This window comes from Triticum urartu, chromosome 3, assembly GCF_003073215.2.
Source record: "Triticum urartu cultivar G1812 chromosome 3, Tu2.1, whole genome shotgun sequence".
In the NCBI taxonomy this organism is placed as follows: Eukaryota; Viridiplantae; Streptophyta; class Magnoliopsida; order Poales; family Poaceae; genus Triticum; species Triticum urartu.
In genome coordinates, this window is record NC_053024.1 from 354,510,642 (window position 1) to 354,525,939 (window position 15,298).

The 15,298-nt window shown below is 44.0% G+C and overlaps 1 protein-coding gene across 5 annotated transcripts in view; it reads left to right on the forward strand.

Moving 5' to 3' along the window:
- The first annotated feature begins 4,048 nt into the window (after nt 1-4,048).
- Nucleotides 4,049-15,298, forward strand: part of LOC125543974 (piezo-type mechanosensitive ion channel homolog) — a 47,528-nt gene continuing 36,278 nt past the window's right edge. For 2 of the 5 annotated variants that reach the window (XM_048707487.1, XM_048707488.1), the window contains exon 1: nt 13,926-14,041. Coding sequence is in view for 3 of the 5 variants with exons in the window: in XM_048707486.1 (XP_048563443.1) it covers nt 4,301-4,361; nt 5,141-5,221; nt 9,888-10,047; nt 10,191-10,336; nt 10,650-10,806; nt 10,916-11,102; nt 13,926-14,041 (908 nt within the window). In the remaining 2 variants the exon portion in view is untranslated. Of the gene's footprint in view, nt 4,362-4,798; nt 4,998-5,140; nt 5,222-9,887; nt 10,048-10,190; nt 10,337-10,649; nt 10,807-10,915; nt 11,103-13,925; nt 14,042-15,298 lie in introns of those variants that run through there. The other 3 variants (XM_048707485.1, XM_048707486.1, XM_048707484.1) reach the window with 3 other exon arrangements.

Genomic DNA, 15,298 nt, shown 5'->3' on the forward strand with positions numbered 1-15,298 from the left:
GGCTGTTTGTGACACTTATAGGAATAGCTCAATGGATTGATCGGAAAGAATAACTTTGAGGTGGTTTCGTACCCTACAAGCAATTTCATCTTATGTTCTTCACGATAGGAACTTTGGAGTGACTTTTGTCGCACGTTGAAGGGATTGCCATATGATTTAATTATGTTATCATTGTTGAGAGAACTTGCACTAGTGAAAGTATGAACCCTAGGCCTTATTTTCAAGCATTGCAATGTCGTTTTCGCTCACTTTTGTTACTAGTTACCTCGCTGTTTTTATATTTTCAGATTACAAAAACCTATATCTACCATCCATATTGCACTTGTATCATCATCTCTTCACCGAGCTAGTGCACCTATACAATTTACCATTGTATTGGGCGTGTTGGGGACACAAGAGACTCTTTGTTATTTGGTTGCAGGGTTGTTTGAGAGAGACCATCTTCATCCTACGCCTCACACGGATTGATAAACCTTAGGTCATCCACTTGAGGGAAATTTGCTACTGTCCTACAAAACTCTACGCTCGGAGGCCCAACACGAGTCTACAAGTAGAAGGTTGCATAGTAGACATCAACTACCACTATTGAAGCAGAGTGGCTTGGTGAGCTTTTGATGGACTTACCTATGGTTGAAAAACCAATACCCCCTATCCCGATGAACTGTGATAATTGAACTGTGATCGTCAAGATAAATAGTTCTAAGGCCAATATGAAGTCCTCAAGGCATGTGAAGAGGAGACCAAAATCAGTCAGAAAATTCAGAAACTCCGGATTTATTATGTTGGATTATATCCAAACGTCGGAAAACTTGGCAGATCCCTTCACAAAGGGTCTATCATGTAATGTGATAGATAATGCATCGATAGAGATGGGTTTGCGACCCACCGCATGAGTTGTCCATAGTGATAACCCACTCTATGTGATCGGAGATCCCGTGAAGTAGAAGTGAGAGACAAGCTATTGGTCAGCTGAGAGGAGAGTATCCCTATTTTTACTATCCCACTCCGTGAAGATGCAATACTCTCCTAATCTGCATGGCAGGTTGATATTTATCTTAATGTGTTCCAAGTGGCTTATTTGGGTAAGCAGAGATGTTGTCCTGCAGATCATCTCCTGAGGAACACACCTATATGAATTTGACTGTTAACGTCGCAGTCTGTGAGAATTGGGTATTCTCTAATAAATTCATGAAAGGCCTTGGAGTATGACGTACACGCTCCACCCGCGGGGAAGCCTTGCGGTAGCCCAGTATCAGTCAAGAATTTGTGTGAAATTAGTCTCGCAGAAAACTTGTAGTTTAAGGCTTAGTCCACTATTCAAGTTGTGATATAGTGTAGCATAAAACTCTAAGTGAAAGTTCAACTTCCAAGTCTTCACTATGCACCGGTATATAAACAATGTTTTGGAACTAAATGATGAGATGTGCCAATGAGACTTTGTGGCGGATTGTTGGAATTTGCTAGTGGTCCTTTGGCCCAAAGCCCAACTAAAATTCTGAAATTCTCTTGTCCCATTCATGCACACATGTGAGTGGTGTGAGTGAGACTAAAGTTTAGTCTCACCTCGGAAGTTGAGTGAGACTTGCACCTCTTTATAAAGTGAGTGATGACCCACAATTATAGAGGATCTATCGTAGTCCTTTCATAAGTAAGAGTGTCGAACCCAACGAGGAGCAGAAGGAAACGACAAGCGGTTTTCAGCAAGGTATTCTCTGTAAACACTGAAATTATTGATAACAAATAGTTTTGTGATAAGATAATTCGTAATGGGTAACAAGTAACAAAAGTAACTAAGGTGCAGCAAGGTGGCCCAATCCTTTTTGTAGCAAAGAACAAGCCTGGACGAACTCTTATATAATGCAAAGCGCTCCCGAGGACACATGTGAATTACTGTCAAGCTAGTTTTCATCATGCTCATATGATTCACATTTGTTACTTTGATAATTTGATATGTGGGTGGACTGGTGCTTGGGTGTTGTCCTTCTTTGAACAAGCCTCCCACTTATGATTAACCCCTCTCACAAGCATCCGCAACTATGAAAGAAGAATTAAGATAAATCTAACCATATCATAAAATATATGGATCCAAATCAGCCCCTTACGAAGCAACACATAAACTAGGGTTTAAACTTCTGTCCCTCTAGCAATCCATCATCGACTTATTACTTCCCAACGCCTTTCCCTAGACCCAAATAATGGTGAAGTGTCATGTAGTAGACATTCACATAACATCACTAGAGAAGAGACAACATACATCTCATTGAAATATCGAACAAATACCAAATTCACATGATTACTTGTAACAAGCCTTCTCTTATGTTCTCAGGAACAAACGTAACTATTAACAAAGCATATTCATGTTCATAAATCAGAGAAGTATTAATTATCATTAAGGATCTGAATATATGATCTTCCACCGAACAAACCAACTAACATCAACTACAAGGAGTAATCAACACTACTAGCAACCCACAGGTACCAATTTGAGGTTTTGAGACGAAGATCAGATACAAGAGATGGACTAGGGTTTGGAGTGGAGATGATGTTTGTGAAGATGTTGACGGAGATTGACCCCCTCTCGATGAGAGGATCGTTGGTGATGATGATGGCTTCAATTTCCCCCTTCCGGAGGGAAGTTTCTCCGACAAAACAGCTCCGCCGGAGCCCTAGGTTGGTTCTGCCCAGGTTCCGCCTCGGGACGGCGGCGCTTCGTCCTGAAAATTTCCATATGATTTTTTTCAAGTCAAAACACATCATATAGCAGAAGATGGACACCAGAGGCCTGCCAGGAGGCCCACAAGGCAAGGGGCGCTCCCAGGGGATGGCTGGTGGGTCCTTTCTGATGCTTTCTTCGTCCAATATTTTTTATATATTCCAAAATAATTCTCTGTGAAGTTTCATGACTTTTAAGATTGTGCAGAATAGTTCTCTAATATTTGCTCATTTTTCAGCCCAGAATTCTAGCTGCCGACATTCTCCCTCTTCATGTAAACCTTGTAAGACATAAGTATTGTGCTATAATGTGTAACAACAACCCATAATACAATAAATATCGATATAAAAGCATAATGCAAAATGGACGTATCAGCGAGCTATTCTACCACTTGTATGAGCATGAGAAGAGGAGACCTACATGCGTGCTCCTCCTCCTCGCTCGCCACGCCTCGTCACGACGCGCCGCAGGTTGCGGGTTTGAGCCAAGCCGAGGACAGAGCTATGCATGTTGTCTATATTTTTGCTACTTGGAAAAATTAATGAGTCATTAATTAATAATTAACGGACACGTTAATTACTGAACCGTTTCTGATTCTTTCGGATCGTGACTCGGACATGGGGTTTACTCCCACGACTTACTCGACCCGTATTATATAGTCAGACAGACCTCTACTCTAGCCGCCGCCGCATCGTATGGTTTCACACCATCGTTCCAGATCATTGCGCCGCCACACAAGTCTTCTCCATCCCTTCTTTCGGCATGCATCACAAGAAGGGACAACAGGCCTTCGGAATCCCGTCTCTCATGATCCTGTACGGGAGAGGGGCGATCAGGTTTTTGGGGAGCGCATCCGCGCGACATCTGGCAGCGACGACTTCGTCAACGACTTCTTCCCCGACCTCGGCGACCTTTTCCTCAACGACATGGGCGACAATATCAACGCCGGCGGTTCTGCCCCCGCTGCACCGTATGTGATCTTGTCCTCTTTGTTCGAGATCGTGCTAGAATTCTTAGTTCTAGTCTATGCCCTAGATATGATATGTTCTTCTACTATGCTAGTCCGCACGATTAGTTTAATCTCTGTCTTCGTCGTCATGATTTATTTACTGTTTACTCAAATTAAATCTCGTAATGATTTGCTCATATATTCAACATAACCCGTACTTTTTCTTTTGAGGAACATGGTCGGAGAAACGCGACAGACACATTCTATCTCAGATACGAGTTGGATATCTGCGTTATGTCCGAGCATCTGGGATGGGTTTGAGCAGGACAAGCCATCCGTCCGGTTGCAGATGCTCTAACCACCGGGCAAAAGTCACACTCTTGAGCCGATGGTCAACGCTAGGATGGAGCACGGGAAGCGCACACACACCCGGGTCCAGGTACCACAAATAGGCAAATAAAAACAGAGAAGAGGAAAAAGAAAATAAACCCACCTAGTAAGATCCCCTCGCCACCCTTCCCTAATCGTCCTAAAATCCTGATCTCTCTCCCCGCGCGCAAGATTCGGTTCGCGAGATGCTGCCGGCATCGGACTAGTTGGACCGAAAGGAGAGGAGCGGCCGCGGCTGCCGTCTCGAGATGGCGTGGCGAACAGGTGGGTGCGCCGGCCGCTGTCTGCTACCGCTGCTCCTCCTGACAGGTGCGGCTCCTCTTCCCCCCTGCCGATCCGAGCCCTTTTGAAATGCGGATTAGCATAAAATTTGATATTGCCACTTCATACGGCGTCTATTGGCCAATCGGGAGAATGGCAAAAGAAGAAACAGTAAAATTCCACTGCAAGATGGATTCGTTCATATTTATGCCACTCGTCTCTTCTTGGGGTCTTGTTATACTTATTGCTTATATACGATAGCTCCTATTTGTAAAGGACAACAAAGTTATGTTCTGGGATCAATCGGTGCCCACACTTTTGGTTTGAAGACTTAGTTGTTGGAATTTGTCATGATAATTTAATCTAGAAACATAAGGCTTGCTTAGGGCATCTGCAATGGTACATGCTTGTGGAGGCGCTAATAGAGAAAATAAATACATTTTATAACATAAAAAATGCCTAAGCGCCTGAGGTTACAACGGCAGGTGCTAATTCTGCGGGCTAAATTAAAATAGCCGGGAGCTTCGCATGGGAAGAGAATCAATCAAGCGCTCGCTGCCAGGTCTTGCGCCGACGCTACGTCCGACGATGGGATTCAGGGCGTAAACTGCCAATTAGCCAGGTTTCTAATCCTGGCGCCGGTGCTAAGCGCCGGGCGTTGGAGATGCCCTTATGGATTGCTAGGTAGCTGAGTGGTTGGTATGCTTTGTTTTGGTTTGAAAACACACCTATTTCTGGATGTTTGGATACAATAACTACTTGAAACCTTTTTGAGCTTTAACATGGATTTTTTGATCTAACCCTTCAATGTGTACCTTTTTTTGCAGCTTCCTTACTTGACTGGAGCTTGATTTCTCTTGTTAATATGGTTATCTTCTTTGCTATCCGCTTTGTTGCTCCAAGGAGAGGTATGCCAGCTTTTTTTTCTACGTTAGCTAAGTATTGTCAATATATCTCTTTGGAGCTAAACTACACTTTGTTTGGATCCATATACTGTTTGAAGAACTAATCTACAGCACCACAACATAAAAGTTAATAATCCTTTTCTTATAACTGCGAACTCTTGTCAATCAAGTTACTATAGACATGTGTGGTTACGAACTTAATATTCATTTCTTAACTTTACATTAGTGTCTTCCTATGCTATTTAATTTGCTGTGGATAGTTTGTATTGTGGTATCTAGGTGTTTCTATAAAAATGCATTTGCAAAGCGTAAGAACAAATTCATTTTTTTCTTATTGACATGAGACTAGTATTTCTCGTACCAAATAAATTCTCTTTCTTATGGCTAGTAATGCGGTGTACCCTGTCCTCGATTTATTCTTTGAAAACTTCAACTTTACACGCCAAAATCTGTTTTCTCCGATCAATTATAAAACCAGACAACACACTAACTATTAGGCGTCCGACGAGGTACTCCGGCGGCAGGGAAGGAGATGTGGCTGCAGGGAAGAGCTGTAGCGCCGGGGAACGAGATGCCGCTGTGGAGGAGGAGCTGCAGCGCCGACCATTGTCGCCATCGATGTGTGTGTTGAAGGGAACATGCTAGAGAAAGAGATAGAGGAGAGCAGATGGACAGTTTAGATTAGAGCAGATAGACGACTTAGACCGGGTTGGCATGCTAGGGTTCCATAATTTGCTGTACCGGATTAGCTATGTCGCGGAAAGAGAGGAGTATGACACACACTGTATTCCTAGACCCCGAATCCTCCACTGTCGCTCCTCCTCCGGTGTGACCTCCTAGCCTTGCTGCTCACCTTTTTCGGGTGACCTCTCACCATTCTGCTCCTCCTCCTCTTGGTTCTATGTCGTCCAACCTCTCACAGCCCTGCTAGCAACTCTTTGTATCAGAATGCCTAAGCGTGCATAGGCAAGCTAGGTGATAGGCAGTGGCAAAACACAATGTGGATTATAGCACTAAAAGACAGTGGCCTGTCCATCAGTTCCACATGCTTCCTCTTCTATCTTGCCATTTTGTTACCTTCCTATCTTCATGGCTGCCATTACCAGAGACTTACCACTGAGCCCTTTACCCATGAAGGATATTTTCACCACAGCCCTCCTACGCTACGAGGACAAATTTGCCGCGTTACTACCCCGCCCTCAAAGGCAGTGGCAAATGTCTTGAGGAGCAACTTAGTTGCATTGCATAGCGCATGTGGCAAATATATAGTGCAGTAGACTTGGGGTACAAGGAAGGAAATCTAGACTAATAGGACTACGTAAACAGACCTAGACCCATACTAATACTCCTTAACACCCCCCCTCAAATGCAAAGTGTATGCAATAGAATAGTGGTTGCAAAAGTATAACACTACAAACAAAAATAATGAAACTCCAAAATCCGCGTCTTGATAGTGTCGTTTTAGCAAGGAATCTTCAAAAACCCGTTGAGTCAATCCAAAGAGGGATAACGAGAAGATGGCTCATCAGAGGAAGACAACACATCAGGAGTGTTAAGCTTCATGCACTAGCCAACACAACCAAAATTCTGAACTGATGGAAAGGGCCATGCAATTCACATATACACTTCAACACCCCCTCTCACATGTGACGCTGGAAGTCAACACGTGAATAGACTTAGGTATGGCTCAAGAGGCCTATATGTGGACATAGAAGGGGACAACCGTAATTTTTAGATAAACTGCAAATGCCAAGACTTGGAACTCAAGACCTTGGGCTTTGATACCATGCTAAGCTTCATGCACTAGCCAACACAACCAAAAGTCCGAACCGATGGAAAGGGCTAGGCGATCCACATATACACCTCAACAAGGAGAATATACAAGATTTGATGGGTTGTCAAAGGAAGATGCACATCAAGAGAATGAAGCGCAAAAGTTTATAGCCCAAGAAACCGGCGGCAAAAGAAGCTCGGAGGCATGGAAATGGGCGTAGACATCAGGCTTATAGAAGACAACAAGGACGGTAAGGCCAACAAAAGTTATGCTGACCAGGATCAGAAAAGAAAAGAAGGCTGGCAAATAACGATTTGACGGAAAATAGAAAACAGATGCAAGACAATGATGCAGGAGCAGTTGTGCCTGTAGGGGAGGCGGCGGAAGAGGCCATGCAGGTGAGATGTTGGCGAGGAGCACCGAAGAACATCAACTAGCGGACGAGCACCCAACACTGATGGAAGGTATACGTGTGAGACAGAGTCGGAGAAACGACCACCGTCAAGAATCACCGACCACCGAGGGAGAGAAACGATGCCCGTCGGCAAGGACATTGTAATTGCTCTTTTTTTAAAGATTGTATTTTGGAATGACTTACACTTGGTCAAAAGAACAGGCAAGGCTAGTGGCCTGTCGACAAGCGTGGAAGAAGCCCACACAGGGAGGTGCTAAGCAGGCCAAGGCATTGCGGGAGTAGGCGACGACTGTGGCGGTAAGGGTGGCCAGTGGAGCTCCGAGACTGGATGGGGAGGCGGCGAAGAGGGTGGATCGCAGTGGCTTGGTGGGAGATGGCAGTGGTGCAAGGGGCGGTAGAGTAACGCGGTCGATACAGGCAGCCCAATCCAAGAGGGAACTCATGGTGCAAGCGTTGGTGGTGTCCTTGAGAAGGCAGGCATGCTAGACGTGTGCGTCGAGCTTAGGGGTGTGCACGATGCCACTTGGAAGCTGTAGTAGCACTAGATGGGGAGGAGTCGGGCAGATCAGCCTGAGGCTATCGTCGGTGGTTGGGACTAAAGGGAGATACTGTGGCGATGTCACGTGTCTGAGTGGCAGTGAGCTCTCGTTTAGGGGTGGTATGAACAACAGTGAGGGAGTGCGCTGTCTCTTAGAGCTGCCTACGCGTGATGCAGTAGACCAACTAGCCTCCGAGACGTGGAGCAGCTGGCTGGGGAAACTTGGTGCCGGGCGGAGCAGCACAAGCGTGCGATGCAGCGAGGAAGTGTTAGAGGTGGTCAGAGATCTCGATGGCGGCGATGTCGCTCGATCTGAGGGGAGCAGGCTTCAACAAAGGCCGGTGAGAGGCGCGTCAATCTAGGAGGTCCGGAGTAGGCAAGAAGATGGCCCAACGTTGGCCCGATCTAGACGGAGTAGGCCCCATGGAGAAGCTAATGGCTGGTACATGCCGACCTCGATCTCTTGGTTGTGCACGATGGAGTCGGGAAGCTGGATCGCCTAGCGGCTCCTGTGATCTGGACGTGGCTTCGATCTGAAGCAGAGGAGGCTCGATTGATGGATGAAAATGAGCCGGGTGAGGAAATCGGGTTGGCGGTGGATGGGTGGCGCATTCAGGAAATGTTCGATGAGAATGACGATGTACAATGGAAGAAGAGTGATGAGATCGATTGAGAGAGGTGGAGACTGGATTTTTTCCAATTAGAGCGTGCGTTGCGGCATGCCGAAAACCCTAAACCTGGGCTCATGGTACCATGTTAGAGGAGGAACCTAGTTGTATTGCATAGCCTGTGGGTCAAATATATAGCACAGTAGACTTGGGGTACAAGGAAGGAAACCTAGACTAATACGACTACTTAAAAGAGACCTAGACCTATACTAATACTCCTTTACCAAGATGAACCTGTGGCACTAGCGCCCAAGCTCAGGCTTGGGGCTCCATCATGAGGCTGCTTCTCAGTGCAAAGCGATGGGTACTCGATTCAGTGCAGGCAAGGTGTTGGCAGCTGCAGGGGTTTGGGACTTTGTCATTACTGATGGTAATTGACTGGTGGTGTTGTGACAGGGAGAGGGAACATGACCCATTGTGTCTCATCTCCATCTACAGGTCGTGGTCTTCATCAACCTTGCCTTCTCTGGGCCATCATGGAGGTCAATCTGTCTGGGCATCTTCATCAAGTGTCACTAACCATTGTTTGCCTTTGCAACTATAAGAGCTCCATGGTGACTTTTGTTGGGCCTGCTACTACTTGGGCTGTTGCTACTTTGTGCCTCTTGTGTGTGGCTATTGCTGGTGGTCTGCTTGTGTTTTGCTTCTGCGATGGTCTTGTTGTGGCAGAGAATTTGGTGAGCTATGCCTGCTGTTTTTGTGAAGGCCGAGGAGCTGATGCATGCTTCACGTCTTTTCTATCTAGAATCGTCCCTTCTGTTGCATCCACTAAGGTCCGTTGCTATACCATGTTCATGTATGGCGCAAGTCCACAACCTTTTTGTCCATCAACCTTTGCTTCTGGTCCTTTTCCCTGATCGTGGGACCTCTTTTGGCATGGTTTGATTGTAGAAGATGTCATGACTCTCCTTGACACCTTTTCTAGATTAATGCTATCAAAACTCAGATTTCGGATATTTATGTGACATATGCTTTCCATTGGGGAGGGGGCGGGGTGTATTAAGGTACTATTAGTTCCTAGTCTCCGGTAAATTGACCTGTGGTCATAATCTCCTTGTGTTTGTACTATATTTTTGCCCCCTTGGGCTACATTGTATAGAGGCTGCGTCAATTAATTTGGATCGGAGGGAGTACTGAATTCAAAGATGATACGTAGTCTGGTTGCAACTTTCACATGAGAAACTGTTTTCTTTGTGTATTATCTATATAATCTACATCTACATTATTTATTTCTGCACATCTTGGATAACTAATGTTCTATCCTTATCTGGAAGGATTTCACAATTGGAGGCTGTACCTATTATACTGGTGTACAGTTATTTACTCAGCAGTTGTCATTTTGGCTCAAGTTACGTTTCATATAATATGGGGAATTGAGGGAAAGGGATGGATTGTGGCTCATTCCTGGTGGGCGAAGCTGGTTGGTTTTGCAAGGTATTTAAATGACTCCGTTATTTGCATTGACTTTTGTTGTGTTCATGTTCATGTATCTGCTCATATCCATGAGTACAACTGTCTCTATATGCCTCCTATGCAGGCAATATCTGGATTGCACTTAATCATGATAGTTGATGCAGGGACCAGCCTTGGGAATCACCATCTGTTATCTATTTTCTTATCATACAGCTATCTGCTGCTGTCCTTTCTTTGGTTGAAGTCTTTGGAAGCAGGATCCATCAAGATTCATGTTGGCTCAACTTCTCCTTTGACATTGAGCAAATAGGTCAGCATGTGGTGCACTGTGCATCGAGTCAGACTAACCTAAATAAATGATAGTTATATTCCTGGACTGTGTAATAGGAGATTTCAAACTGTTTTGTGAAATACATTCATTCATATACTAGGAAATGATGTTACTTCGTTTGCTATTAAAATATGTTTTTCTTGCAATGTTTTAGTCCATATATGCCTGTTTAGAAAGGATGCAGCCGAGCTGTTTATCTTACCATAGGTCTGTACTGAAGAACTGTACAAACTTAAGTTCAATACTTACCATTGTCTACTGCCTAATGGATATATGCATTTTCTGTGTGCAGGTTATCATTTTCGGGTTGCGTGCTGTTTGTTGCTGCCTGCTGTCCAATTAATTGTCAGTATCAGTCACCCTTCTTGGATTTCGTTGCCATTCTTTGTATTTAGCTGCATCGGTCTTGTGGATTGGTCCTTAACGAGTAACTTTCTTGGTCTTTTCCGGTAAGCTCCATCTTTGCTTTTTCTTCTTTGCTGTGAACAATTAGTCTATTATATTGAGATTGCACATTTGTTGATAATTGTTAAATTGTGTTTGCAATGCATTCTGAAGGTGGTGGAGGTTACTTGAGATATATTCAGTCTTCAGCATTCTTCTTCTTTATATTTACCAACTGCGTGTCAAGTTTCCCTATGTTGTGGTAGCATTTGCTGACTTTATTGGTCTATTCAAAGTTTCTTCAAAATCAGAATGGCCTGAGCTGTCCTCCGGTATTTCTCTTCTGGTGTATTACTTCATGGTAAGCAGCTAAGAATCTCAAATATAATATAGTGGGCACACACTGTGTGAGGATATTTTGAATCATATGGTAAAACCATGATATTGGCAGTGATACTGATCATCCTTTGTTTTTTCTTTGCTCGTTCTTGATGCTTCAAGCTTACTTGCTTAGTATCTGTCGTGTATAGAATTCCAGAGAATGAAATTGTACCAAATTCTTGGAGAGGCTGTAAAATGGCAAACTCATGCCATTGTTGCCACTTCATTCAATTCGTGCTTTATTAAAAAAATATGTATGTACAACCAATTTGAAAAACATTTCTTCTCGTCGACTTATTTATTCTAACATCCAGTAGTCTAAATAGTAAAAGGAATAGATAACTGTGAAGTAAGAGCATCTCCAACAGGCGCACAAAAACTGCTCCACGCGCTAAAATTTGGGTTTTTTGGGCGTCGGACAGCTCCAGCCGAAGCTGTAAAATAGTGCACGCGCAAAAAAGGATTGGGCACGCGCTAAAAAGCGCTATCAGAAGCTGCAAATTTGGGGCGCCGGATTGCGCGCGCTTCACAATTTGCACTGCGTGTTTTTTTGGGCGCGCGTTTTCGGGCATCTGCTAAATCAATGTTGGGTCTGGCGCCCTAAAAGTGCTACAGTGGTGCGCTAAAACTATTTTAGCGCGCGAAACTTTTATGCAGCTGTTGGAGATGCTCTAAGAGGGCTAGTGATTTACATACGGGGACATAGCTTCAAGCAATAACGGGAATGCCATCTTCTTTAAATTATTCTAGCACATGTTTAATTTGATTAGAGATGAAGTGTTGTTGCTTGTCAACATGCATTTGTAAGATGGTTGAAACAAGTTTATGAATACTGTACCAGCAAATTGAAGTGGTAACTTCACAGGCTACAAGTAAGGTAGAGCTTAGCCAATGTAGGATCAACCACAACAGTGTAGCAACTAAACTAGTTGGATTATGTAGTGCCTAGTGTTACCCATAATGTGGTATGTGTTCCATCCAGTACAAGTGGTGGTGTTTGTTTGTTTGGATGGACATAATGGATATACACCATGTAAGGTCCTATTTGGATCAAAGGGAAGAAAAAATAGGATTGGGACAAAATGGAGGAATAGGAAAGGAAACAAGGTGTAAAACATAGGGATAGAAATACACCATTTGAACACCGCTGGTGGTGTTTGGAATGCAGGAAAAATAGCCCAGGAAATCTACAGAAGTAGGTCTCACTGGATAATTTTTCTATGTCACATTGTTTGAGTTCAGGTCTAGACATGCCCCAGCATGCATGCATGCTACCTATTTTGAACTCTATGTGGGTCCCAAAGTGCATGGTTGATCAGCCTTTGGAAGTGCGGGGCTAAGAAACTTTCCAAAGGATTGGTACAAGGCTATTCCTGCCTTCCGCATACCATAACTTGTTACAGTTCCTCAGGAATGAACTTTCTTTACTTTTGCTATGCTTTTCCTCCGTCCCGAACAGGGCCTAAATTAGAATGAGCCATGGGTTTTAAGGTGGTAAGGTGAGGTGAGGTGAGGCACCCTTGCCCCTTTTCACCTTTTAAGCGCTTAATGCGCAAGGTGAGGGAATGCCATGCAACTTAAAGATGTCGTCAGTGAAGGCTGCAACAAGAGATATAACAGTGATGGAGTGCTTTAGAGGAATGTAATGACTGTACTTAGTGAATTGTCCATAACAACCAAAATGAGATCTTTATTGTTTGCGAATGGCAGTCCTTCCACAAAGTCCATGTTGACATGGGTCTAGACAGATTTAGGTATAGGGAGTGCTTGGAGGAGGCTTGTGTATTGTGTGTGGTCAGGCTTGTTTGTTTGGCACCTAGTGCATTGCTGAATGAAGGTTTGCACATCTTGTTTCATGCCAGACCAGTGGAAGAGGAGTTTGAGTCTGATAAGTTGCTCCTTGACCTGAGCGGCCTCCTAATTCACTGCTATACGGTGCAGTAATTATATCTTTCCTGAGAGTAGGGCTGTGACCAACCTCTACTTTATTTTTGTACCTGATAGTTCCCTGGTGCAGAGTGTTGAAGTGTATATGTGGATTGCCTAGCCCTTTCCATAAGTTCAGACTTTTGGTTGCGTTGGCTAGTCCACGAAGCTTAACATGGTATCAGAGCCTAAGGTCTTGAGTTCAAGTCTTGGCTTTCGCAATTTGTCCAAAAATTGCTGTTGCCCCCTTTGTGTCCACGTATAGGCCTCTTGAGCCATACCTCTGAGTCTATTCACGTGTTGACTTCCCGCGTCACACGTGAGAGGGGGCTGTTGAAGTGTATATGTGGATTGCCTAGCCCTTTCCATTAGTTCAGACTTCTGGTTGTCAGTTGTTTGGTCAGCATCACTCTCTCTCCGCCTTCTCTTCTTATCCCCGCGCGCAAATCCCCACTTGATCTCTTTTTCATGTTTTCCGCTCGATGCTCTTGTGATGACTTCCCTGGCCTAGGGCGACGCCCTATGGCTACGGCTAACTGACGCTCCAAATCCCTCAAAGCTCCAAGGTGGATGCCTTCAGCTGCAGCCTGAGCGCCTAAGCGATGCCTTAAAAACCATGGAATGAACAAAGGAAAGTGAAGTGACATATGATAGAATATACTACCTCTGTAAATAAAACGTCTTACATTTGTTTACAGAGGGAGTAACATTAGAAATAACTTTGCGTTAGTCCTCTTAATTAAGAATCAGTTACAGTCTACCAGCGCTTAATGAAGAATCAGTTACACTCTACCATCACTTTTCAGGGCCTTTGGCTTTTCACATGTCAGTAGTCAAAAGATCTTTGCCTTCTAATGCTCTTTTTCTCTCATTGTAGCTGTCATCATTCAAGCGAGACATACAAGAAATGGATAGTCTAATGTCTCTAGAAAACGACAGCTTAACAGAGGACCTTCTCCCTTCTAGGAATGCATTTTTGGTTCGTCAATCTCGGTATGGAATTTTTTTGTACATTAAAAAATCATTGAATTATCCACTTTTTATTTCCTGAACTGCGGAACATGCTCGCTATTTTATATTTTGTAATTAGGGAAATTAGCTCAGTAACACCACAGATGATGAAATTAGAGAAACAACACCATAAAGGAGCTCAGTTACTAAATGACACTGCGATCAGAGTTTATTATGGAAAATGACACTGCATAAAGCAAGTACTCTTTTGTAAGTTTCCCAAAAATAAAATAAATACACTTGCCATTTCTTCCCTGACCAACTCCTGTCGCCTCTACTAGCAGCCACTGCTGCTCATTCAGCCAGCATTGCCACTGCTTCGTCTAATTTGTGTCCCTGCAGTCTTCTTCCTCACCACCGTCATAGCTTCTCCAAGATCTCTGAAAGACTAGGAGGACATAAACTTTATTTCAGCTATAACGACGTTATTTTCTGCATTAAACAGTTATTGTGATGATATCTGGTAGTTGAGCCCATCTGCTCCAATATTTCTTTAATTTCATCTGTTTGTGGTGTGCCTGTACTTTTGGTTCCTCTGTTTTGCTTACAGGCTCTACTGCTTGATCTGTCTCCCCTTTAAAGTGATCTTCTCAGATTTGCTCGTTGTGGTTGCTCTGCTGGAACAGAAGTGTGCAGATTGTTCACATAAGATGCTGAGTACCAATAATATATTACAAACTATCGGTTTCGGGTTAAGATATCTGCTTACTAAACTGAAAACCCATGTTATGTAAATCTGCCCAGAAAAAAGTTTCCACTCATTCTGGCAGGTTTGTCGAGCTCGTGAAACAAGTTTTTGGAGCCTCCTGTATTTGAAGTACAATGCGAGAGAAACTGAGAATTGATGGCGAACAAGATCAAGAAAAGCAAGATTAATCAAGTTGGGTTAGACACTAACAATTCCATGCTTATGTGCCCTTCAGTCCTAAACTCTCTTCTCCTACCCTGATTTGCCTTTCTTTTCGAGGAGGTTGAACCCCCTGGCCTCTGCATTATTGTGATGCACACATCTATCTTTGCTGAAGTAGATGCAAGGCAACGAGACTAAAGTCATGAACAAGCAGAACATAACAAAGATAACTATGTCATAACCGTTACAAGGTATGAATCTAACACCTATGATTTAGTCAACTTTGTCCACAACAACACCTTCAAGAAGGGATAAATGCCCCAGAAAAAACACCCCCGCGTCGCCCTCCACTAGCGACATGGGGGGTGACTCCCCTAGAGCGTTGTCGG